The 26,557-nt window shown below is 48.6% G+C and overlaps 1 protein-coding gene across 1 annotated transcript; it reads right to left on the reverse strand.

The window, feature by feature from the left end:
• Nucleotides 1–37: 37 nt before the first annotated feature.
• EDEM1 (ER degradation enhancing alpha-mannosidase like protein 1) lies at nt 38–25,700 on the reverse strand. Its single transcript, XM_059077109.2, has 12 exons — nt 25,085–25,700; nt 19,936–20,008; nt 16,536–16,639; nt 15,183–15,354; nt 13,980–14,163; nt 12,136–12,310; nt 10,447–10,567; nt 9,791–9,961; nt 7,884–7,957; nt 6,676–6,772; nt 4,562–4,765; nt 38–3,913 (listed from the first exon to the last, which is right to left on the reverse strand). The coding sequence occupies exons 1-12, from the start codon at nt 25,600–25,602 to the stop codon at nt 3,824–3,826; spliced, it is 1,983 nt and encodes a 660-aa protein (XP_058933092.1). The 5' UTR covers nt 25,603–25,700; the 3' UTR covers nt 38–3,823.
• Between the last annotated feature and the right edge of the window lie 857 nt (nt 25,701–26,557).

The raw sequence follows: 26,557 nt of genomic DNA on the forward strand, positions 1-26,557 counted from the left end.
ATGTGTGAGTATATAAAGGAGAAACAAAATGACAACTCAAAAAAAAAAAAGAATCTTTTAATAAAAATTACTCATAAAAATCCTAATAAATTTCAAAGAGCAAGATATTTCTTAGAACACTTATAAAAGAACATTTGGTCCTTTTACAAAAAGCTACCTTTTAATTTAAATACATTTCTTATTTACAGATTAAACATAAAATATCATCTAAAGTTGCAAAGCATATTGCACGTTACAGAGAGAAGCATTTGTATATTTCAATAGGTTTTTCCCAGAGTTTCCAACTCTAGATTTGTGTGTGTGTGTAAAAACATATTTACCTTTCTTGTGCATAATAAATAAAAATGCAGCCTGTGTTTTGCTATTTAAAGCTAAAACAAAATACCTTTAAAAATATTATTTCTCTGCCTCTCAGTAAGAGGGAAGGGGGGGTAACAAATCGGGAAGGTCCACAGGTACTTAACATTCTCGCTGGATTCACATGTAAATTCAAGTGGGAATTGCAACCCTGAGCCCTGCAAACCCTGGGGACACACACTGCCCAGCCACTCACCTTCTCACTTTCACAAGAGTCCCTGCCCTGCAGGAACAGGCACTAGAGAAGGGGCTGGATGTCTGGGAATGGAAAAGGAAAGAAAGATCAAGACTTTTTTTTTCCCTAACGTCCCTGCTCAGCCACTCTAGGGCTGGGGCCATCACCTGGCCCGACCTGGTCACCAGCATTAAATGTGCAGTCGGCAGAAAGAAAGACCTCTAGAAAAAAAAGAATTTCTGATATTTTGTCTACAAAATCCAAAGTGAAGGATTACAGTTGGTAATTATTCAGTAAACTGAGCTAAGAAAATAAGCTGAGAGGGATGTTTCTCTTTGGCGGAGGCCACAGCAGGGAGGCGAGACAGGAATCAAGCTGAGACCCTCAGATTGCACGTATCCAGCCAGGGAGCTAATTTCCACCTGCACAGACACCACCCTGGCGCAAAAACACACAGACAACTACGGAACTGCCGTGCACGCGCCCCAGGATACAGGACAGCCTCGGAACCTGGGGACTCAGTCGCACAGAGCAAGCTCCGACACAAGCTCTGAAGGCTCCGAAGGGAAGCTTTGAACATGGAAGCTGGATTTCCACCAAGGCCAGAACGATGGGAGAGCTAGCCAACACTTCCTTCGTCACCTACTCCTCCACGAAATGGGGCTCCTCACTCACAGCATCCCAGCCGGCGAAGCCTGCCCTGGAACGATTTAGAGCTCTGTGGTGGGAGACTTAGACTCCACCCACAAAGGCGGCTTCCCACAAAGGTTTGGCAAAATCGCTTTCATCGTGGGACCCAAAGCGGAGTCTAGACATTAGCTACACACAGGCATGCAAGGATGGTGCAAGCTGTCGGCTGATCCAAAGCATGGAATGTTTGGAATCCGGGCGCTCCCGGGGCAAGTCACAAGGGAATTTCCCTGACACTCCCCTCCTCAGCCCTCGCCTTCCTGATCTCTCACCTCTCACGACACAGAACAGAGGAAACGGCAAAGACCCTGAAGGATATATCACAGCTGTTGACACTCTGACCTTTAAAGAGAAAGCAAGTTTTGAACGTGGCTCAAAGGACCTTCTCTGTAACTAGCCACGAGACGGGCATTCTGGCATCTAGTCACCGACTGCACGGCATCCAACTTTAGCCTGGGCAGTCTGGAAGCTGCGCAACGAGGCTGCGAACAGGCCGCTCACCCTCGGACTCACAGCTGGTACAAGTCCAGTGCCTGGAAGCCGAGAGGGTCTGAGACTTAATACAAAACACGTCTCACGCCAGCCTGTAGCCGTGAGGCGCCTCTGTGGTCCTCAGGCCCAGGTCCCTGTTCCAGAGCCGGAGGGAGACGGGCAGGTAGCTGAGCCCAGAGGAGGGGGGGCATTGGGGTGCGATAACAGAACAGCGTGATCACAAAGGGCCCGCCTTCGTCCCTGAGGTGCCCCATCCTCCCCAACAGCTCATTTATAGCCGTCCCACCTTGGTTTACCTGGAGAAGAGGTGCAGGGATGCTCGTGCAGGTGTGTGTACTTAGAAGGGGATATCTTGGTTTTACTGAGGCAATGAAACTATTTTAAATATATATAGTATTCTCAGAGAAAATTTTCTGTTCGGTAGATGAGACAGTGTTGATGAACAGAATGCTTCTGAAATGAAGAAAACATGTAAAATAGAAGCATTTGATTCTTTTTTTCCCTTTAAAACATTTGCACAGTAAATGCTTAAAAGACAGAGGTGACATTGATTACTGAAAATCCCTCTTCTAAAAACCTCAGAGAACTGAATTAGATATCTATTTTAAAGACAGCAACACTTAAATTTTCAAGAAGAATAAAATCCCTCCCTTTTGACTGAAAATGCCATGGTTTACGCAGCATTCCTTTCTAGCTTTAAAAAGACTAAAATAAAATCATTTGACGTGTCCTAGCAGTGACGCCTGAGCCACATGACAGGTGAAATTGGAGGTTTTTAAGAGACTTCCTACCTTTTCTATTGAGGTTCATTTCAACCTCTGATGTTACAGGGAAGCCAAAGCTCAGAGCTCACACCCACCTCTGCTTTCTCTGAGCCCTCTGCACAAGTTCAAAGAGACACAGTTCCGTGCTCACTAAGGAAATGATACCAACAAAGAAAAGAGGCGTTTTAGCACAACTTCCTGTTTATATATGCTTGCTTAAAATATCAGGTTGAAAGGCAAGGACTGGCCAAGAAGTTTCCAGAACCTACCTGATATCCACCCCATGCCCCCTTCCGCTGTTGTCACACCATGTAGCAATACAAAACAAGGCTGTTAAAATCATAGCAGCAGCTGTGACATCCAGTGGCCCAAACCAAAAGAGGATAAGGCACTCATCAAAAGCGTGCATTACACAGAGAAACGGCTCAAGGAAGCCAGAAAGTCATCTGATCATTTCTTTCTCCCTGACTCAGCTGATTGGCACTAGACGCAGGAAACAAAGACAAAACAATTCCAACCCAAACACGGTCGGAACCGATACTCCTTGGTTAGTAAATATAAGACAGATGAAAGCTCAGACGATCGTAGGTATTTTTCTCTCCCTTCAAAGGCACCTGGTTCTGAAACTATGGGAGATCCTCAGGTGAGTTCACGATAAATGTAGAACACCATTCAAAAGATCTACCTGTTAAGCTCTTAAACTGTGAGGCAACAACTTAAGAGACTGCCTGTTAGAATTCGGATAAATTCGTGAGCAAATAAACTGTAACACCGCGACGAACCGCACGGGGCGCAAACGCGTAACTGGATGATTTTTCCCCATGTGACTGACAATCGCGGGTGGAGACCTGGGAGACAGCCTAATTATCCAATAAGAGAGAGAGGATGACAAAATGCAGTAAATAGGGATGTCAGGGGAACCACAGGCCCTGTTGCACAGAAATTCATTCACAATCCTCTGGCAGAGAGGTCGCCAGGCGGCGGTCACGCAAGCGCCGGCAGAGAAGACTCGACGCGTTCCAGAGTAGGAAGGTCTGAAGATCCAGCCAAAGAGGCCCATCCACGGTGCACAGTAACATCAGCACGTCGTAAGAAGCCAACTTCTATGTACCTTCTCACTTCAAAGTATACCCTTAAGACAAGCAGGGCGTTTTATTGAACAGAAGAGAAACGCTAAAGTATCCAAGAATCTACCAGATGCGGCTGCGGAACTGGACAGAGATTCCCACACCATCGTGGACAGCCAGACTCCCATCCTCCTCCACTTCGGACTGGGCGTCAGCCTGGCCTGGGTTCAGCTGCTTTTAGGTCCAGTTTCAGATGAGGCCACACAGGGGAGAGCAGATCAAATCAAGCCAACCATCTGGTCAATCTGTCGCATGTAGACGCTCTTTAAGGGCAGGGAATATCGCCTCTCATCAGGAACACGATTGCACTAGAGAGAAAATGAACGAGGAACAATTTGAATTTTGAGGTCAGACGCCGTGTGTTAATTCCTCAGATGTGACTGGATGGCCTCCCCCGGGGTCTCCCATCCCGGCACTGTCAACACCTCGGGCCTGTCCCGTGCACTACGGGACGGTCCACGGCGTCCCCAGTGCCCGGCACAACGGAACCGGGTCTATCAGACGAGTGTCTCCTTCAGTACAAATCCGGGCTCCACCACGCGGCTCCACCGTGTGACCTGACCCTCTCTGTACCTCCCTTTTTCTGTCTGTGAAGTAGGGATATTACAATACCTACCCCTCAGAGGGCTGCTATGAGAAGTTAACGTACTTAAGCACTTAGCACAGTGCTCAGCATGTGGTAAGCTCTACAAATAAATGCTGGCTACGATTATTATCTCTCCTGTTTCTCCCTTTCCTCTCAATCACGCTTTGTTCGCTTAATCTACACTCCATGGCCTAATATAAATTTCAGGGTCTTATCCATAGCTACAGAAATGGCCTCTTTCTGAAACTCTTCTCAAATTACCCAACCCCAGCGTGCCATGAATATTCTGTCAGGAACTCTGGATGATAATGTGATGAGTAGTATTTTCTCTTCCTCCAATTGCAAACCACCCGTGGAGAAAGCAACTTACATTGGAGCTGGAGTTGATGACGCTTAGCTCCTGAGGTCTGGGCCTGGGCCCGGACTTCCCCACTGGGTCCTGCCCTCCCTCTTCAGAAAAGAACTCCTTCCAGGGTGACTCCCGAAGATGTTCGTCCACAGACACGATGTGTCCCTCAGTTGTAAACATGTATCTGGTTCCAGATTTGTGTACTGGATTCTCCTCATCAAAGAGCTAGTAGAAAAAAGAAAAGAAGACAGATACAATTGTAGCAGGTTTGGAACCAATTCATGGGGCGGCTGAGTTCAGACTACTTAGGGGCAAGAACCTGCTTGGCTCTCAGGCCAACTCAGGCTGCGGGGCGGAATCCCCACTTGTGTCGAAACTCAGACGCCTGGACTTCCCCGATCTCGCCCAGACCTAGAGATCAGGAAGCCCGGGGCTAAGACCCGAGCGCCACTCATCTGTGAAAGCCGTAGACGACGCCTCCAACGCTCTCCAGAGAGTTCCGGCGCTGGAATCCTGGAACTACCCCCGGCTCACGCGCACCTAGGCCCGAAACTGGAAAAGCCTGGAGGGAAGGAGGTCCGTGGTTTATCCCTCACCAGGTCCCCAGGGCCTGACACACGTGCCACCACGTGGCGCACTCCTGTGTGGGCTCTGAGGGCACAGGGCACCCCGGCAGTCCCTCCTTCCGTAGCGGGCGTGGGGAGGTGGAGGAGGGCACAGCGGGGGCATCTACAAGGAACCCCTAAGCCGGGCGTGAGGCAAACGACGCACGAGGAAGAACGCAGAACTCTTAGAGACGGAGGAAACCTCACAGGCACCTCGGGTATTTTACAAACGAGGAAGCACACTCGGCACAGCTGCCCTGTGTTCACACGGCTCCCAGGAGGAGAACGGGGTCGGCCTGGGCCCTCGCCCTCCGTCGGCCCCCCGGACCCTGAGTTCTTTCCCCGCGAACACCCTGGGGGTGTCCTCCAGTCATTCGCTCCAGAACTCGCCCCGTGAACACCCCGCACCCCACGGCTGCCCGACGGGACGCCCGCCAGGCTCTCGGCAGCCGGCCGGACCGGCCGCACTGCGCGGTGCGGGAGGCCTCGGTGCCCACAGGACCTGGAGGCAGGACCGCGCGGCCGGCGGGCGGGCACCCCTCCCCTCCGCCTGCCACGAGAAGCGACGCCAGCAGCGCCGGCAGCAGTGTCGTCTGAGAGGACTACGCCGGGACTTCCGAAACCCGGTTTTGTACAGGACCGTTAGAGACACTCGTCGACAGTAGAGGCTCCTGAGCCTGCTTCTGAAAATTCCCATTCAACATGAACATGGCTGTAATCTTAACAGTGTGACTCCAATCCAGCTGACCCCGGGGCTTGGGGACCACGGGTGGATATCTTCGCACCTCGGCCTCAAGTCTCCACGCTGTTTCCCCACCAGGAAATCCCGACCCTCTGAGCCCAGAGAAAGTATTCTTTTGCGTGTAGCCATACGAGCCAGTGACAGAGGGGAGGGGAGCGGCCAGGTGCACTACACAGATGCCATGCACGCCCGTGGCCAAGCAGCCAAGTGGAAAGAGCACCGGACAAGGAATCGGGCCCAGGGCTCAAGCCTCGGCTCTGCCATGTCGTCACCCCGAGAACCCCGGCAAGTCACCTGGCCTCTGGCAGCTCCCCTGAGGGGAACAGTGAACACTGACTAGATGATCCCGAAGGTTCCTTCCAGATCCAAAAATTCAGTCTCTCCCTGAACACGTGAGGACGTGTGTATGGACAGAGAGCCGGCCGGGCTATGGGTCTCACTGAGAGCGCCCAGGTCAGGGGAAGTAAGAGCTGAGACTCTGCAGCCTTCCTCAGGGAAGCCTCGTGAGCACCACGCTAACGAGGGTGCCCCAGGAACCGTTACCTGCACTTCACACAACGTGTAACCCAAAGAGTGTCTACGTGTGCGCTCGGCAGTGCCTCCTCTACGAGGTCAGGAACCACGGAGCAGACAGCAACGTCCCTTTGCTCCGAGAGCGCTGCACCCCTGGGCCAGCGAAACGTCCAGCCTGGAGCAGCGCCTGGTGGCGTGAGTTAGCTGGAAGGCAGAGGAAGGCTTGCTGTCAGCAGAATGGAGCACCTCCTCGGTTAATCTTACAACATACATACCAGATACAAGTATTTACAGGTCTCGCTGAGGAAGAAGCTCTCCATCCGGTCCTCTTTGGATTTGTCGATGACATGATGCAGCGTAGCATAGCCACACCTACGAAACAGTCATCCAGTGAGTCTCATCTCTGCTCCTTCCCACCTGCTTATCAATTTAAGAGGCAGAAGTAGCCTATTAACAGAGCAACCACGGCATCAAACACCACGTGAGAAACAAATCAGGATAGGTTTAAGGGCTGTCCTTTTTCAGCCTAGATTGTCTGCAAACTTCATTAAAAGGTGGTCTGGGGGCTTCCCTGGTGGCACAGTGGTTGCGAGTCCGCCTGCCGATGCAGGGGACACGGGTTCGTGCCCCGGTCCGGGAAGATCCCACGTGCCGCGGAGCAGCTGGGCCCGTGAGCCACGGCCGCCGAGCCTGCGCGTCCGGAGCCTGTGCTCCGCAACGGGAGAGGCCGTAGGAGTGAGAGGCCTGCGTACCGCAAATAAATAAATAAATAAATAAATAAAAGTGGTCTGGCTGCCGAATCATCAGGTTAATTAATGGTAGCGGAAGGGCGATGGGGGTGGAGGAGAGTATTTGCCAAAACCATAACAGGACACCAAGAAAATCACCGGCAACAAACTCAAAAGGACTGATTTAAATTTCGTGTCCCGATACCTGTACAGACTGACTAATCGATTATCTGATAGTCTAAGACAGTATTTTGTAAGAAAATACTCGTGATATTACAGCTAGGTAAAAAAAGCACATCGCAAAACTGAAAGAGTTTTTATACATATACATATATACACACGATATAGATTTATATACAAATATATAAAAGAGTATAAAACTATACACTTAAGTGCTGATGGTAGTTATCTCTGCAGATGGAGATTACAGTGATAATATTCTACCTCTATATTTTCTCTATTCCCTAAACTTTTTAGTATATATATTATTTGTATAACAGGGGAAATAAGTTGCTAAAAAAGAGCTCATATAGTCTGCTGGAACCACCCTACAGGAATAAAGGTGAAAAAAATTTTTTAATTCCCATTATAATGGCTAGGTTCTACTACACAAAAAGTAAGTAATTTCCCTACAAAATTAACATTAACGACCTGTTCTAAAAAGTAAAATGCAAAATAGAATAATATTACCTCAGCACAACTCAAAAGAAATCAAAAGTGGCCAACAGAAAAAGGAAGGAACTTAGGAAACTAACTTGACTTTTGTGTACTTTTCCAGACTCTGCAGAATGTCCATTCCTACATGGAGGTAGAAGGGATTCTTCGTTGCCTAGAGAGAACACGAGAGAAGGTGATCCAGCGGGGTCCTGGAAGACACGCCGTCAACACACATCGCGGTGATTGCAGGACGGTCCCGAGGAGATGAATCACTGTCCAAAGGAAGGCACGGGCCAGTTCACTTTATCCTGAAGGGTCGCGAATGTTAACAGGATTAAGGTGTTCTGTCGGTTCACATCAGAGCGCACCTCCAATCTGCTTAACTTGAACAGGGGGGCGAGCAGATCTGCCCCAGGGGCTCCCTGCCTTTGGCTCTCGTGATCCCCACCATGATCAGAAATGAAGCAACGCCTCACTGACAGTCCCACATCTGAGAACAAATCCAGTTTCTGTGTTGCCTCAGAAGTCACTGGAAACTTAAGCTGCAAGCGCAGGGAAACAGGACTTTGCCCCCCGTTCCATCCACAGCACCGGGAGAAGGGCTAGGGGACAAGGAGACTCTCGAAGTATCTAAAGAGGCCTCCACATGCTGTGCTCTCTAAGCACCCTAGGAACTCAGTCCGTGGGTTGCGTCCTCTTCTGTCACATGCTCAGAGATGGTTTTGTTAGGGGAAAAAAAAAATTCTCTGGGAAGGTGAGACTTTTATCCCAAGACTAGTTTGAAAGTTGGGGATCACCTATAACTCGTGCCCAGAGCCAGCCGTGCAGCAGCAAAAGGCAATGACCACAGGGTCAGCTGTGTCTGGATTAAGAGCGCACAGGGAGCAGCTCCAGAAGGCAAGGCTATAAAGCCGGAGATTTCTCTGGATTCTAAGAACGGAGGCGATATGAGGAAGAAGCTGCAAGAAGAAAGAAGCAGTGACGGAAACAAAGAGGCATGAACCCAAAGGCAACAGACCTAAGCTTAAGAGGAGAACTCAGCCAGCACCCGCGTCTCTCACCCTCGGAGCGTGAGTGGCCGGACTCTACCCTGGGATCTGGGATCCGGGAGGCAAAATCAGAGGCTACCTCCCCACCCCTGAGAGCTTACATACAACCCCCAAGGCCTCTCTACACCCGAGGTCAGTTACCAGTTGCACAGGATCTCTCCCTTTTTCAGAAGCAAATGGCAAGGATTCGGTGCTAAAAAAAATTATGGAATAAATCTAAACTACTACCAGAGATCATCAGATCTCCTCGGGAGGGCCTGCCCACTACACGCGTCTGCCGAACGCACGGAAGGCCAGCTTCTTGGAAAGTGAGCAGCTCGTGCTGCTGAATTTGCGAATGGCTGACAACTCTCGATGAGTCTATATGTGTGGCACGCAGAGGTATGAATATCGGCCTTAAACCATCGGGGAGAAGATTCTTCACGGTTAAAGTGACACTTCCTCTGGCATTCAAGTAATTTCACAAAAGAGGAAGACTGCATGTTTTTTTGAAGGATTAAACAAAAGTAGGCACTCAGACAATCCCAGGTGATTCCCTTTCCAACTAAGAAAAATAATCTTTCTGTCTGAGTACTTTACCCAGACCAGGGTTCCACAGTACATGAGGACAGAAATGCATCCCCCAACAAGAGTTCTTTGGTCAAATAAATTTGGAAAACAGAGAGTACCACGTCTTCCTCTTGATTGAAGGATGTGAGAAACAAGCCCTGCAGTAAAGATACGGCTCAGCTTTGCAGGATGCAGGGCAAACGCATACGTGACCGCAGACGTCTCCCCTGTCCCGTGCAACCAGGACAAGACACTGAGCGCTAACGAGGCTCGGGGCCGGAGGTCACTCTAACGGCCGCCGTGAAATAACACAATTCCCCACCTGTCACCAAGTGTTCCCTACGAACCAACTGCTACAGGTCTTCCCAGCATTTCAACACAAACTACTGCGCAACAAACTCTAGTACCTGGTAGAGGAGATACGTAGACTCCACCAGCTCGGGTCTCAGCGGGTAGAAGAGCACGTCGGGGGCCTGCAGCTGCCAGTTGTACCTCTCGGGGAGGGCCCCGTAGCGCTTCCATATGGCGTAGTAGAAGGCGTGCAGGCAGATGGCGTCTTCCACGTCTCCTATCAGAACCTACAGGGAAGGTGCAGGTCACCAGGCTAAGACACTGTTCTCAGAGTGGCAAGACGTGACACGGGCCCTGGGCTCCCCCCTCCCCCCACTGGTCATGTCCACCCACAGGCGTGGCTGGAGACAAAACCAACCCAAAAGGAGCATCCCAGACAGACCCCCCACACACACACCCCATCTGGCCATCAATGCCAAAGTCCTGAGAACTGCATAGGACAAGAGGCTAGCTGTACTCATGAACGAAGAACGGACAACTGAGACATGAACCATCCAAAAATCACACACCGTTACTTTTCTGGCATGGTTTTGCACTGATTTACTGTGGAGTAATTTCCAAAGAGGATAATGGGGACGTACTGTGCTCTTCACTTCCCGAATCTGAAGGAGCCAGAGAATGTTCTGGTACCATAGAAAGAAAACAGAGGTGGGGGCGGGGGGAAGCCCTTTCCAATGACTGCTTTTTCTTAGCAAACAGGATTGCGAAATACCTGCAGTCCTGGGAAGAACGCCTGCAGAGAGTCAATCCACGTGTTCATCAGCTGCCCGCTGAACATGTTCACATTGACGTAGAGGGGCGGGTCCCCTTCCCCCTCGTTACAGGCTTCCCGACTGAGGAGCCACGCAGAGCGGCCAAAGGGGAAGAAAGAGAAACAGCTCTGGCTCTGTCCCCCCAGCAGCCCCTGGCAGTTTCACTTAGATGGAATCAACGTTAACCTTTTCTCCTCACTCATTCTTTAAACCTTTGGAGACAGACTGCCTCTACCTGTCAATACAAGGCTCTAGCATAAGATGAGACTTACCAAAGGATAAAAGTTCTAAACTCAGCCATGGTAACACATTGGGATTTCACTGCATTTTGCAGAAAGCACTTTGACGATCAGGTTTGAGAAATACTTCCACGTAATTTGGTACATAGCATGGGTCAGTTTTTACGTGAGTGGGGAAGTCTGGTTATTTCTGCACACAAAAAAAGAGTCTCTTCTCTAATAAAATCCTACACCATGGGCCTGGAGGAACACCTCAGAGCAAGAAGCTCAGGGATTACTACTAATTTAGTAAATTTAGGGGCTCTAAAAATCAAAAAGGACTGAACTCTGGCCAAACAGCCTCTTTCTAAAACACATCACTTGAATGATCCAACAACAGCCAGGGTAGAAATGGGCAGGCAACTATCAATTGGGCAGTAGCTATCCATTGCACTGGCCACTTAACACACATGTGTGCACAAGGGAAGACCCAGGGAAGACAGAGGCGGCACCAGGGTCGAAGCCGCTGCAGCTTCGAATGGCACTTCTCTTCTGCCATCCTGAATGCACAACTGACAAGCAGCAAACACAGCTGTTTTAAACAAACACAGAGGGGAAAAAAAGGTGGTAACTGTCCTTTCTCTCATCAAGTATAAAGACCAATCCTAACTTCTTTAGAAAGTGAAAGAACCAACACAATTGTGCCGCGTTACAGCTCTACGTGCAACTAAAACCAGCGAAACAGAGGGACGTGTCACTCCTCGTGGCAGCCAGTCTCCAGGCGGCCCCCAGCGACCCCTGCCTCCTGGCTGTCAAGCCCTTGTGCAGTAGCCTCACAGACTACATCAGCCCTGGTCTATGTGACCAACGGTGTCCGGCAGAAGTGCTGGTTGTCATTCTGAGATTAGCGCATGAAAGCATATGGCTTCCATTCTGGTGGCGCTCTTTGCATCTCTCTCAGATCACTCATTCTGAGGAAGCCAGCTGCCATGAGCTGCCTACAAAGAGGCCCATATGGCAAGGAACTGAAACCTCCAGCCACAGCACGTGAAGAACTGAAGCCTAGCAGGGGACCCTCCAGCCCTGACTGAGCTGTGACAAGGCTGCAGCCCTCACCAAGAGCTTGTGGATGCCCTCGTGAGAGCCCCTGGATCAGCCCAGAGGCTTCCTGGCTTCCTGACCCTCTGAAAATGGGTGAGATAATGTTTGCTGTTTTAAGCCACTAGGTTTCAGGGTAATTTGTTACGCAGCAGTAAATAGCTAACACACCTCTTCACTACCCCCTCAAATGACTAACAAACAACTAGGAGGCAGTAAAATGAGGGCAGAGACCGAAAGACCCTGTGAATCTAGGTTGAGAAAAATGCGTACATTTCACAATACGTTCTATCTGCTTGACGGGACAGTAAGAGAGATGGTGAGGAGACATACCCTCTTCTTAAGTAGTTCTGAATACTCTTATATGCAGCATTAAACATTTCTAGGTCTTCTTTTTCTCCAAAGAGAATGTAAGACTTCAAGAGGTATTCATAGAAGGAGTCCAGTCCGGCACCCAAGCCACTCTGCTTTCCGACCCAATGGCCCGTCTGAATGTTCACAACATTGCCTGTGAAAACAAGCAAGCTCGTCAGGGCCCGGGTGGGGGGCAGGGGGGCCTCCTACTTCAGCCCCACTGCTCCTCAGCACCTTCGTCCCTCACGGAAAAGAGGAGGGATGAAGGCGTGGCCCTCACGTCTTTATCAGTCCTATCAGCAGCATGGGTGGCCAGAGCTTCCTGAACATACAGTGTTTCCACACTGACACAGAAATGGGGAAAACATTTCATGCACAAGAAAAATAGGTTTGTCGTGTTGCTTTTCCAGATTGACAACGCATTTCAAAAGCCTAAAGGGTGTTGTTCATCAGAGAATGATGAATTATATAATTTACATTATCTGTAAAATGGAAAAAAAAAAAAAGAAAAACAGAAATAATCCAAATGTCCAACATCAGAAGAGTTAATGGACTGTCATTTAGATTTTTAAAGACAATGAAAGTGAAAACAAGGTAACAACTTGAAACCACCTGTATGATTTGCCAAACGAAAGGCAGAACACAAATATCTACATTATAATTTGAAAGTATACAAAAGTTGCACAGGACAGGCTGCAAGGGCCTGTGGAAAATTTTAAAGTTGACAGTTTGGGGTGACACTGGTACTGGGGTGACGGGGCGACTATTTTGTTTCTACTGATATTGTTAAACACAACAAATCTGTAAATAAATTGAAGAACTTAAGGAACAGTAATCGAAGATCACTTCTAAAAAGCAGTGCTGGGCTTCCCTGGTGGCGCAGTGGTTGAGAGTCCGCCTGCCGATGCGGAGGACGCGGGCTCGTGCCCCGGTCCGGGAGGATCCCACATGCCGCGGAGCGGCTGGGCCCGTGAGCCATGGCCGCTGAGCCTGCGCGTCCGGAGCCTGTGCTCCGCAACGGGAGAGGCCGCAACAGTGAGAGGCCCGTGTACCGCAAAAAAAAAAAAAAAAAAAAAAAAAAAAAAAAAAGCAGTGCTTTTGCAATGACACTCTAGGCTCCAGGACCACCAATCCAGTTCCTTCCCGATGACAAAAAGAAAATATTTCTCAAAATAAGACAGTTACAAGAGGCAAACAACCTATTTTAAAATAACATCTTGAGCTAGTAAAATACTGATAATCATTGAAGATAAATAACGAGTACAGAGGGGTTCATTATTCATTATACTTTTTCGTACTTCGATATGTTTGAAATTTTCCATAATAATTTTTTAATAACATCTTGATCAAAATTCTCAAGGGAAAAATATAAAATCTAATACAGGTTTAATCTGGGCTTTTAACCTACTACCACATGCCGAGATTTTTTAAAAGGAGAAAGTCACTCCACCAGTTAACTCTAACTTCCTATCTTTGGAACCTTATACTGAAGCAATATAATCTGCCTCCGAGACAGTTCTTTTGATAGCATTTAACAATTATTTTCAGGTGGAATATGCCAAGGGCTTCAGATCAGAAGGGAGCCCTCAAATAGGAAGAGCATTATTCTGTCCCGTCAAAGCTTCCAGCCTCCCTCTCAGCGAAAAGCCACATGGAGGAATGAGACGTGGCGGGCACTGAGGGAGGGCCCTTGGCTCTGAGTTGTCAATTTTCAGGTTCAATGGTACAAGGGAGAAGGAGTGGAAAGGAGGGAGGGCCCCAGAGAAGAGGAAAGGAAAGGGGGCGATGTGCGCAGCGCCAAGGGCCTCACAGGTGCCCCACACCTAACAATCCCGTATCGCTGCTCCGCAGGTTCCAAAGGGCTTTCACAGCTCGCCTGGCCACCCACTCAAACGTGGAATCGCCCAGCAGGCGACTCAGAATCCCAAATTCCACCAGCAGGGAACCAGCGCCGGCCGTGCACGTCTCATTATTGCTGTCGGGAGGAACGCCTGTCTTTAGGTTCACCTGGGGACAGGAAGAGACAAAGGATTTGTGGCAGAATTCAAGGAACCCACAGGGCTAGAAGACCAGGTCACAGCGAACACACTCCACGAATGAACCAAGCTCACCACAGGGGGAGTCAGCCCGCTACCTCCCACTTTACATCCCAAAGAAAAATGGGAGTAAGTTTAAGACACAAACAAGACAGTACGAACACCAGAGCCCTGTGGTATTAATAAGAGCAAGTCTTGGGGGAATCATTATAACGCTATTCACTAATCTGCGTCTTTCCAGCAGGTTCTCTTCATGGTTACGCAGAACCAGGCTTTGGCACTGGGGACAAAGGCAAGCTGTGGAATCATGTAGAAATTTTAAGTGAGTTGCTATGAACTCAGTCCCGCTCGGCAAACGTTAACAAATCTTGGACTGGGAGAGAAAGGAACCCAGCGAGAAAGTGACAGCCTGTTTCATCACTGGGGCTCAGTGGTCTGGCAATTCTCCACTGGTTGCTGACCCAAAGGCTGACTCAGATCTCAGAGGGGTTCTGGACTCCGTACATCAGATGCCACAAAGACAGAATCTCATTCCAGACCTTGCAATTAAATCAGCAGCTAACTTACTGGTCTGTACAGGCTTTATTTGAAAGATCCACATGAAGTGTTCAAAAGAACATTCGCTGAGCTCCTACAGCGTACGTGTGGGGAAATGGACCCAAGTCAGAAATGAAGACAAAGTGCCCCCACTGTTTTGCAGCAGGGGATATAAATCCCACCTGCAAAAAGGGTTAAGAATACAGAGCACAGGAACATAACTTCCTTACGGGGAAGGATTAAGTCAAATACGTCACTGTTATGTCCAGCACACAACAGGTGTTCAGTAAATGCTGAATGAATGAAAAACCATTTCTATCAGATTTAGGGCCAAATTCTCTCAAGGACATGGCTTTCCTCTTCTGCATCAGCCCCACTCCTTCCCGCAAATAAATTCATCAACAAAGAGTTTTAATTCGGGAAGGGGGTGAGTTGTTAACGCCGTCTACCTACCCGAGGGTAGGGGATCCCGGTCTTGGTGTTCTCAAAGGCAGGGAGGAGCCGCACGGCCAGGTCGTGAGCCATATGCAACAACTCATTATCATAATCCTTAATCGTCATGTCACCAAAGGGCTGCTTGGAGTCAGTTATTATTCTGTGGGCAGAAAGAAGGCTTCCCAGGACCCTAATGACAGGAAGAACAAACGGAGAATAAAATCACATTGGTTGTAAATCTGTACAATCCAGCTCAGGATGACAGGCGCAGGCTTGAATTCCCTATGGGCTTAGCACTGCCTGCAATCAGAGGGACTGGACTTCATGACCCCCTGAAGTTCTTTTCCAGCCGTGATAGTAAACGATCAATTGTTAGCTGACAGCATTGTGGAAAGGGGGAAAGCGAACCGTTCTTCTGAGGCTACTGAAAATAAGCCCCCTTAAAGTAGTAACAATGTTGTTTCGTCATTTCCATCATCTCATCAGAAGGGAGTGTCCTAATCATTCCCAGAATAAATATCACCTTTTGGTATTAATAAACTACTCTTGGTTTCTCTCACGTGGGGAAAAAGCTTAGCCAAATAGGAACCAGAAAAGAGCAAGACAACAAACACTGAGTAACGTTTGTAGCTCTGGCTGCCAAGCAACGTCAAAGTCTCCAACTTCTGGTAAACAGGCAAAAGGTGGGAAAGGGGAGGAGAAGGAGAGAATGAGCCGACCGAGAGGTAGGCGCCACCAGCTTAGATCTCAGCCCCTCAGCAGCCACGAGTTCAGGTCCCCCTCCAATGAGCTGAAGCGGATTGTGACATTTTTCAGAACAAGTGTTTTCATAACTTTAATTTTAAATAAATGCTCCATCTAGAATGTTACGCAGTGATACAACTTTCAAAGTTTAAATGGAATAGGAAAGCAGTCGCAATCTATCGAACTCAAAAGGCAAGATATAAAACATGAGCCCAGGACACTACAGGGAGGGAGAGGGAGGGAGACGCAAGTGGTCAGCAGTGGTTTTCTGCAGGCCGTGGGTGACAGGGGAAACTCGGATTCCTTCAGAAATACACAGGGGCTTTCCCAGGACACAGTGAAGGAAATGAGACTAGACATAAAGGGAAATAATGAAAAACTCCTTTAAAGGGACATCTATCTCAAACCTGCATTACAATGTGTCTTTCTATTTGGCCCCAAATATAATTACCTTGAAATGGCAATTGCTTCAGTTTTGATCAATCCAAAAGCCGATGAAGAGGGGACACAGTGGCCACGAGGTCCGCACGGACTCCCTATCTGGACCCCGGGGCTGGTGGACCCTCCAGGAGTTTTCTCCTTACACACCCACAAGCAGCCTTCAATCTGTTTGATGTGCTATTTTACCTTATTGTGGCCTCAAAGACTTGGACGGTGGAATCTTTGTCAAATGACACTGTGTTGATCACTAGCTTGACTGCCTTCTGGAACTCGGATGAATTTCCCATTATCTTTAAAAAGAGGAAGACAAACCATTACAACGGCCTGAGATGACACTGAGGCTGCATGACGGCAGGAACTGGGCCACTTCACCTGAATGTCTGTACGTATGGTTTTGCCACTCGTGGGAGTAGAAACACAAAAGGTAGAAGAGCACAGTTATCTCTTAGAACACATTCTGGGACAGACGGCAAAAGCCCATTTCCAACAAACGCAAGCATCCTATCTCCAAATGGCAAAACTGCGTCAGTAACTCCTCATGAAATCAGCAGCAGCCCTCACCCTCCTGCCCCATTCTCCCTCAACTTCTGTCTGCTCTTGTTTAGCACGCAAGGCATTATAGTTCTGGAAATGCCTGAAATGAGTAACAATAAATCCCCAAACTGAAGAAGCGAAAAACATGGCTTTCCTTCTGCTCCTCAAATAATGCGACAGCTTTGGGCGCTTAGCTCCCAGGAGACTGAAACATCTGGAAAACTGACCCCTTGCTTGTCACCCAGATGTCTGAACACTCTGGGATACAGTGGTATTATCTTTTGGAGCGCAGCGTAAGACCAATGACATGCAAAACAAACAAAACGTACAAATAACCAGCTCTAGGTCCTTCGTAAGAAATGTTCTAGAATTAGGATTCCTATTTTGGGTGTGTGGATATGGTATAATTCCAAGCTCCTCTCTCTTATATGAAGTGCAAACTGGACATAAAATTTGATAAAATAACCTGAATAGAAATGCTTTCATGCTGTTTAAAATTGTATGACAATCCTGGCACTATAATGACATCATAAACACACCAAAAAAAAAAAAAAAAAAAAAAACAAGAAAAAACAATTTCATTCAGACACTATTTATTTCAAGTATGTCTTATTTCCTAGTGTTTACTGATCTAGTGCATCTCTTTTTCTTTTTCTCCCCCTCATTGTTATTTTGCTGTTACATGCAGAGCAAGTACAGACGTTTCTTTTCTGGCTTTGGGTTCTTTCTTTTTAAAAGATTATGCGATCATGCTGCAAGTTGCATCGAACAGTCAAGGGACTGCCATCGTCCAAGTGTTTCCAAAGCACACCCGTTAAAGTTTGTTTAAAATGTCAGCAAAAGAAAAGGGAAACGTCAACAGAAGTAACACCTGAAAAATAAGCCTGAAGTGTACCTTAAAGACCAGATGTTCTACAATGAAAACCACAGAGATGGGTCTGTTTCCCTACAGATGTTCACCAGCAGCGAAATCTGTTAGCAACTGCAGGGGCTGATGTGATCTCAGATCACGTCGAGGATGGCAAAGGAAACCAGGAGCTTTCAATGATATATTGTAATTTGCCAGTTTAGACAGCTACGGAACAGAGCAACGAGGCTCTGAAATCATTCACTCAGGCTCAAGAAAAGCTGGATTGCGTTTCTTTACTTCTCAGAACTTCTCAGAGCCTTTAAACTGCTGGTGTGCACTGTGGCTCTCCAGTAGTGGGACAGACTGGTAGAATTTCTCAAGTGCATTTGGCAACAGAATTCTTCTTTGAGGGAGAACACCCTTGGAATCTGTGTTGGGAAGCGCCAGGTTACTAGAAATTCATTTTCTTAACACGTATTTGCACTCCTATCATGTATCAGACACCATGCAGTGTGGACAGAGTGCGGTGACTGTAACAGAGACAAGGTCTCTGTACTTCAAGAGCAGGGCAGACGGATAAAAAGACACAATGGGGCAAAAAGAGAGAGGTCGGGGGAAAAGGTGTGCTTTCATAAGCTATATATGAGTCTTGGGATTTTTTTTAAAGCAACACTTGTAGCCTGAGTCAGCCGCTGGTCCCCTCAACAAGTTAACTCTAATCAGGGTGAACACACCTGTCCGGGCACATTTTGATCGGTGACGGTGGATGACTGACAGGGAGTAGCAGTCATTGCAGAAGGAGAGATTGGGAAACTAAACTGCTGTGCAACTACAGCCTGGCAGGAAACCCCGGACTCTCTGTTAGACCATGAGCCTAGGGGAATGTAGAAGGACCGCTCCAGCTCTTCCCAAGTTCTGGTAATTCTACTAGCAAGATCTCGGACAGTGGTAATGCAAACTTAACTAGCGTTAGCCAATTCTAACTCCTGACAGCTTCACGCTCTGCTTAAGGAAAGTTAAAATGCAGGATTTGGAATCAACTGCAGTACAAATTTTCTAATGGTAAAGGTGTGCCGGACAACGGAGGAGAGCAAAGAGGTAGCAGAATCATGTTTACTAAGGAAATTTTTCAACGCTACGCTGGAATATAGTCCCTTGCTGTACTCTACAGCAAAGGGTCGTGAGGCACACCAAGCACACACGGCAGCCTGGAAATAAGATCCAAGCATGGTGCCTGACTGCCTTCCATGTGCTTTGGCTTATCTGTCTAGAGGTCTCCAGCTGCCTTGAGGGAAAGCAAGGGCTGAGCATGTAAAGGCTGCCCTTGAGCTGGCAGCCCAAGCCTGGAGGGGGTAGTGTCCACAAAACACGGAATGCAAATAGAACAAGAGTTTATACAGAGGGTCTCTGAGCAGGGGCTAGAACCAGGGCTCAGACTTGATTCTGGGGAGCCAGTAGCTTGGGCACATTTCAGGGGATCTTGTCTTGTGGAGATCTTAAAATCCTGAGATCCTGTCTTTTACTTCTGAAATCCTAACTACAGTAGGATTCCTGGTTCCTTTAAGGAATAAACTAGTGGGGACCCCGCAAAAAAACAGGTTTCCCCCAAAACAATCACACTTTCCTTTTTTTTTTTTTAATTTTTAAAAAAAGTTATTTATTTTTTGGCCGCGGTGGGTCTTTGTTGCTGCACATGGGCTTTCTCTAGTTGCGGCATGCAGGCTTCTCATTGCAGTGGCCTCTCTTGTTGTGGAGCACAGGCTCTAGGAGCATGGGCTTCAGTAGTTGTGGCACCTGGGCTCAGCAGTTGTGGCTTATGGGCTCTAGAGCACAGCAGGCTCAGTACTTGTGGCGCATGGGCTTAGTTGCTCCACGGCATGTGGGATCTTCCCAGACTAGGGCTCGAAACCGTGTCTCCTGCATTGGCAGGTGGATTCTTAACCACTGCGCCACCAGGGAAGCCCAACAATCACACTTTCTCCTCTGCTTTTTTAGCGGAATCACATTTCCCCTCATCTAACGTTCAATGTTTTTCTTGCTCTCAGCATTAAGCTCATTAAAATAAACAATAGCTATTAGAGCTATGAATACATGTTGAGAATCACGTTTCCTGGAATTCTCATCCCTGAGGGAAAGTAAGGGTAATTAATTCCAAAATATTTTAATTAATTTTTAAAAATAATAATAAAGCTGAACACTTACTGCAAGTGTATCCAACGCATCAACAAGAGTCAGTGAATAATTCCCTAGGACATCATTGATGTTCAGATTTGAACTGAAAAGGAAAGAAAATTAAAATGAAACAAAGGTACTTTAAAAGAGAAAAAAGAACAATAAAACTAAACACTCATCAGAAACGAAGACTGCTGGGAACTTATTGATTCAGGGAGTACTGTGGGTGGCTCAGTGTGGCAATGGTCCTTCTACCTCACAAGGGACAGTCTTGATAGTGTCACAGAACAGCAGAGACACACACGCTTATACGACAGTGGAAAGAACACAAAACAGGAGGTAAGGAAATGGGAAACAAGAGTCATTGCCCTCTCCAAGATACATTTTTAACAGCACAAATGACCTTTCTGTCCAGCTTCAAAAAGCTCTGATTTCGAAATCATTAGGAATGAAAAAGGAGAGGCCCTGTCACATGACCTGCAAATAAAACTTTAATACAGAAATCAGACACTGCCGCAGATTACACACACAAAGCAGCAAATAAATACCTCAGATACAGGCTCAGTACCACTCATCTGTCCTTGGGGTGGGGGAATAAATTAACTGCTTTGTATCATTTTTTCCCTAACATACCACCCAAAGAATCCCCACCAGAATCTCCACCAATTGTGAGGAGCTGTTGTTTTACCATGAACCAAGGCAGGGCTTCTCGGAACTGCTGCTGCATTAATGCTTCTACCACACACCTCCTGCCCCATAATCAACACCAATCGCCCACTCTGAAACAATCTTAAGACACCCACTTCAGGGCTGCAACGAGGATAACTGACAGTTCTTTACAGCACTAAATACACAAAGATAATACTAATACATCTGGGAAAGGTGGGGATGGAGAAATAGTGCAGGTCATAAAGTCAGCCTGACAAATTCTAGGGAGTTCAGTTACTCCTGTCCCATTCCCACAAACCCAGAAAGCAACTGCAGAAGCTTGAAAAGATTTGAAAGTAAGGAGAGAAATGAAAAAGAGGTAAGTAAGGAGAGAAAGAGGATGACTGTTTCAAGATTATGTTTATGAAAAACCCCTAGTTTTATCTTCAACAACTGATCCACCGTCGTTCTGACGTCTTGCAGCGAATCCCCAGACCACGTGACCTGCTCCGTGGGCCTCTCTGATGGGTCCTGTCGCACCTCCCTGCGGGCAGCATCTCCGTGTTCTTGACACTCGCCCTGCTCTCTGAGAGGCCTCCTGTGCGCCTCAGCTGGGGCCAAGTGGGCCCCACGTGAAACTCACCTCACATCCGATTCTACCTGAGCCTTTGTTTTATGCTGGTTACGTCACTTAATCTAGGACAAAGACTGTGCGGCAAAATTTTACCTCCTTTTTTTGAAACCAACGATCTAGAAGGGGCAATCTAGGAACCAGGGCTCTCACGTGTCTCTCGCAAGCAGCGAAGCCAGCACACTGCACGGCCGAAGAAGCGCACCTGCTGCTTCTGGCTGCCCATTCTTTCCAAATACCTGAACATGACTGCAGAAGGTCCTCTGAAGACGAGAGCTGTGGGTTCAGCTCAGCCCTTCAAGGGCAGTACCAGCCACAGAGGACAGAGGAGGTGTCAAAAGCTGGAGGGGAAAGGCCAAAGGAGACGAGGATATCCTCAGTGCTGCCCACTCAAGAACGTTCTATTCAGCTTAAATATTTACCTCCACTGCTCTGCTGCTCAGAAACCAAGAGCTGGCTCCGACAACCCACCTCGTCACAAAACGGGCCCCTCGGCACTTAGCCTCCAGGCCGGATGCTGGGTGAACCCCGTGGGGCCACCTTCCCCTGAGGAGCGCCCTCCTCTGCGGCGTGTCACCCTTTCCACCTGCACCGGCCCTGGAAGGGATGAGTAATCTGGAGTGCCGCACTCCTCCCCACGGTTTACTGTGCTTTTCCTTTCAGGCTGTAACTACAGCGGACCCAGTTCTAAAATGCTTCTCAACAGAACGCCCAAGCAGCCACGACAAAGAACAATTCTAAGAGCTGGCACAAGAAAAAACGTGCTTGTAGTAACTGGTGGTTCCTTCTCTCCACTCAGACAAATCCACTCAAAGATCTAAGGCGTTCGTGAAAACACTTCCAAATTCTTTTCTACCAGATGATTGCTACACACTCTTTCAAAATGTGCCAAAACAGAAAAAAGAAAACTGGGGAGGGCAGGAAGGAAACAGGAGACTCCGCAGAAGCCTGTGGGCCTAACAGCGCCAGATTATCGGGCGTCCATTGAGGCCAGCCCACCGTGCAGGCGAGACTGTGATCTGTCTGTCCTGTGCAAATCTTCTTGATCTACGGCCAGCCTGACCGAGAACTCAAACTTCAGGTACAACGCTGGGTTCAAAAGTGCCCACCTTTCCACGTAACCAGCTTCCGAACCACGATGGCTCTCCACTTAAGTTACCCTGTGTGACTGTTCGTGACGTTCACCCCACGCTGCATTTTTAAGGTTCTTATTACCCCCAAACAGAGAAGCTGGAGAAAACTATGGCATTTCACAGAAAATTTTTGGCGACGCGGCTAACATAATGCTAACATAGCATGTTCAAAATGAAACACATGTGTAAAAAAGAAAAAAAAAAATTCCACATATACTTAACCTGTAACAGCTGTTCATAAATCTACCTGGTGCTGTGTAGGCACAGAGGTAATATAAGAAACAGTCCCTGTGTTCCAGGGATTGACCATCTGGGGAGACAAGACAAAGGGAAAGGAAGGTGAACACAAAACAGTACTCAAGTCTCACATGATATTAAAACGTGGAAAAGCAGCTCAAAGGAAAGGAACCGAAAGAAGAACTGAGTAGATCAAGGACAGTCATCTTCAAACAGTTCAATGGCGTCATGGAAAGAGACTTGAGCCTGACTCTGAAGGAAGCCAAAAAAGGGGGATGCAGAGGAGGCCATCTTAAACTAGGGGTGCCTAGGAACGAGTCGGTTTGGGGGCCAGCATCGGTTTGGTTAGATTTGCTTTTTTGTTTGAACAGCAATATGGTTGGGCAGAAAACAAAGAAAGGTCATGCACCCAAGGTCTGAACTAATGTTATTATTCATGAGACTGCAAAATTTTAATATCCAGACTTACTTGAAGAAACTTTTGACTTTGGACCCTCCAACCCAAAACGGGGATGTGAGAGGAACTGAGTTTGCATAGTGATCTGGAGCTGGACAGAAACGTTTGCTATTTTTAAAAAAGTGTTCCGGTTTTATTTACTTCATGTCAATACTCGTCACCCTACCTCCAGTCAAACAAGACATGCAAGATAGGCCTCAAGTAAATGTGACTAAAAAGAAAAGACAGGCACATTTAGCACTCATATTTTGTTTCTGTACTTTTTACATAATATTCTAATGGCTAAGTTACTCTTTTTTAAATGAATCATTAGAATTCACTTGACAGTAATCATTAGAATATATTTGCTTAAAATAAATACCTGAAAGATTCTTTATTACCAGTTATTTATTTCAGGGATGTAAATGTGGCCTGCTCTTTTCCTTAAAACAGTAAAGTCTGAGAGGAGTTAAATGAAAGGAAAAGGAATAAGAAAAATTAACTTTCTACTCTTTACAAGCAGCCAGTGTGAGGGCCGACTCAAGGCTACCATAACCCCAGAGCTCTTTCACCTCCTCAAAGACACCAAGGCTGACCAACCAAAAGGGCACAACCCTTCCCACTCGGCATCCCCTCAATATCTCTAACTCCATCTTTCCCAAAGCAACATATCTCAAAGCAACCTGACCTCAACTTATCCAGACTGTCACTGAACAGTCAAACCAAACCAAACATCATCAGCAGATGTCATCCCCAAGTAAAGAAAACTAGTTAAGCAAAACAACTCAATTTCCTAAAATCTGGAAAGGCCTAGTAATTTAATAATAAAAAAAAAAAAAACCTTAAAATTTTTCTCAAAAATAAAAGAATTGAGACAGAAAATACATTTCTATGTATAAAGCCTGATACAGTGAAACATGAAAAATATAACTCATCAGTTTCCTACAACTTTAAAAAGGCCAAGTCTTTCTAAGTTCACTAAAAATCATGCTCTCCAAATGCAACTTAAGACAAGAATCTGTAGAGAATCCAACCATTTTTAAAACTCTTTAAGTCTCTTTAGTGTATGGGCTTCCCTTTTAGGACCTAAGGACTGGACTCTGCTGCTTTTCATCAGGTGTAGGAAAACACAGGCCTCAAATGTCCAAAGGGACCAAGCAGCTCGACTCCTCCACTGCCAACTGAGGGGAGTGGCTGAGAGAAAGGCAGTCATATCCAGCCTAACCAGGGTCAGTGTCAAGGCACACCGGTTCCCTCCAGCTAGGTCCTTAGCTGGGTGTGCTGTCCTCTTGGACTCTGATGCCAACAGCAGTAACCCTTGCAGCTCAGCCTCTGCAAACACATCTGATGGAAGGGGAAGACTGGCAGATCTTCCCTGACAGCCCTGCCACCAGCATGGAGGAATTTATGCGACAGACCCTACAGAGCAAGGAATGTCATCTTGAGCATCAGGACCCCAAATCTGGGCCACCCAGCCTCTCTCTCTCCCTTTCACCTAACCATCCTCAGCCTAAGGAGCAGCCCCTGTGATAAAGGAGAAAGGCTGTAGCCCTGCTCTGCCTCAAACTCACTGGATGGCTTTTAAAAGTCCCTTCTCAGGATCAACACCTGAATTTTTATATTTTTATACAGTAAAGTTGGAGTTGGCTAGGTGCGGGGAGATAGGCGCCGTTTCGAAGCTGCGTTTACAAGGGATTTCATTTTGATTTGACGTTCACCTGGAGAAAGGGCTGGAGATGGAAGTCTAAGCCACCCCCAAGCCACCCCTCGGTACTGCCACTGTCCCTTCCGGTCTCTGGGCCTCAGTTTCCCCAACTGCAAAAGAGACTGCGCTGACAGCTGTCCAGTAACAGAGATTCCGGGAGAAGCAAGAGAAGGACAGCCACCGGGCCGTCCACGCACCCCCCCCCAGTCCAGGCCGACCTCAAAGGGGGTCAGCCGAGGCGCCGGACGGGTGGGCGCTGCCCCCAGGACCCTAAACGCCCGGGCGCCAATGGGGGGACCCGGAGGACGGAAGGCTGCACCCGCCGGGAGAACGGAAGGAAACGCGTGCGGCTCACGGTCCTGGGCGTCGGGCAGGCGCGGGCTACTCACGGGTCCCCGCGGTCGGGTCCTCGGCCGCGGCAGTGGATGGGGTTGAGCTCGTCCTCGGGGAAGGCGTGCGCCATGTAGTTGTCGTAGCCGAACACGAACATGCCCCGCGCCAGGTCGCGCATCTGGGCGCGCAGCTGCGGCGGGAAGGCGCCGCTGTAGCGCTTCTCGTACTCGTCCCGGCCGCGGCCCCGGCCGCCCAGTACGTAGCCCCAGTGGCCCGGGCCGCAGATGTCCGGCCCGGGCCGCCGCGGAGCCCGCCGCCGCCCCGCCGCCGCCCCAGGGACCTGCGGCTGAAGCCACGATGGCACCGACGGCCCCCCGGGCGTCCCGGGCCGGCCCGCGGGCCCCGAGGCGGGAGACGCGGGGCCGTCGGGGCCCCTCAGGCGCTGGAAGCCGAAGCTGAGCGGGAAGCGCTGGTAGAAGCCCATGCTGGGCCCCAGCCCGAAGATGAGCCACAGCACTCCGTGGAGGCCAAGCCGGAGGAGCACCAGCCCCAGGACGAGCGCTCGCCATTGCATGGTCGCGCGGGCGCCGCGGGCATTATTTACAAACGCGGGGGGCCTTCCCCGCCGACCACCGCACCCCACGTCCGCCCAGTAGCTCCGCTCACTTCCCCTTTAAGGAACTCCCTCGTGACGCACCAGGAACTGGCCCATTGTCCCCACACCCCCAGCACCTAGGGCCCGGCCGGCCAGGCCCCACTTTCGCCCGCCCAGTCGCCCGGATTGGCCCGGCCCCGGCCTGGCCTCGCGGAGCGCGGCAGCGGACTCCCTCCCGCGCCATAGGCCACCCGTTCCTCTCCAGCGCCGCCAGGCCCCGCCCCTCCTTCCGCCCCGCCCTCCTGGCCCCGCCCCCTGGGCGGGCGTATTCGGATGGGCTGGCGTGGCGAGTAGGGACCGCTCGGGCTCCGGACGAGGGAACTTCCAGCCAATGGGAGCACGGCACGGGAGCGAACGGTCGCCGGACGGGGACGTGGCCTCTAGCCCAACCGGTTCCGCGTAGAGCCTGTGTCTCGCGCACCTAGGATGGAGGAAAACTACTCCAGCTCTATGTTAGGGATGGTGACAGATAAAGGACGTAAGGAACGAGGAGGAAAAAGGACATTTCTGTAGGACAGGGTTTTTAATTTGTCTGTTACGTGGTAGGGGATGTTATGTGGTAGGGATACTATCATGAAGCTTAAGACTGCACAAAACGGTATCGTGAATTCTTTTTGTTAAAACATCCTAATTTGTAGTCTTTTAACACTTTTTTATTGAAACACCCTAACTTGTAAGAATTGCGCACGGTGATTGTTCCAGGTCCTGTCCTAGACCTATCGAACTCCAATGGAGTGTCCCGAGAAAGTGTGTATAACAAGTGTTCTTGAGCAATTCTTAGCATCCGGCAATCTCAGGAAATATTGTTAGGTTATATTGCCTTTGTCTCGGAAATAGGATCTTTTTTAAAAAGATACAGCGAGAGGAGTGAAGG

This window comes from Kogia breviceps, chromosome 10 (genome assembly GCF_026419965.1).
Source record: "Kogia breviceps isolate mKogBre1 chromosome 10, mKogBre1 haplotype 1, whole genome shotgun sequence".
NCBI classification, from domain to species: Eukaryota; Metazoa; Chordata; class Mammalia; order Artiodactyla; family Physeteridae; genus Kogia; species Kogia breviceps.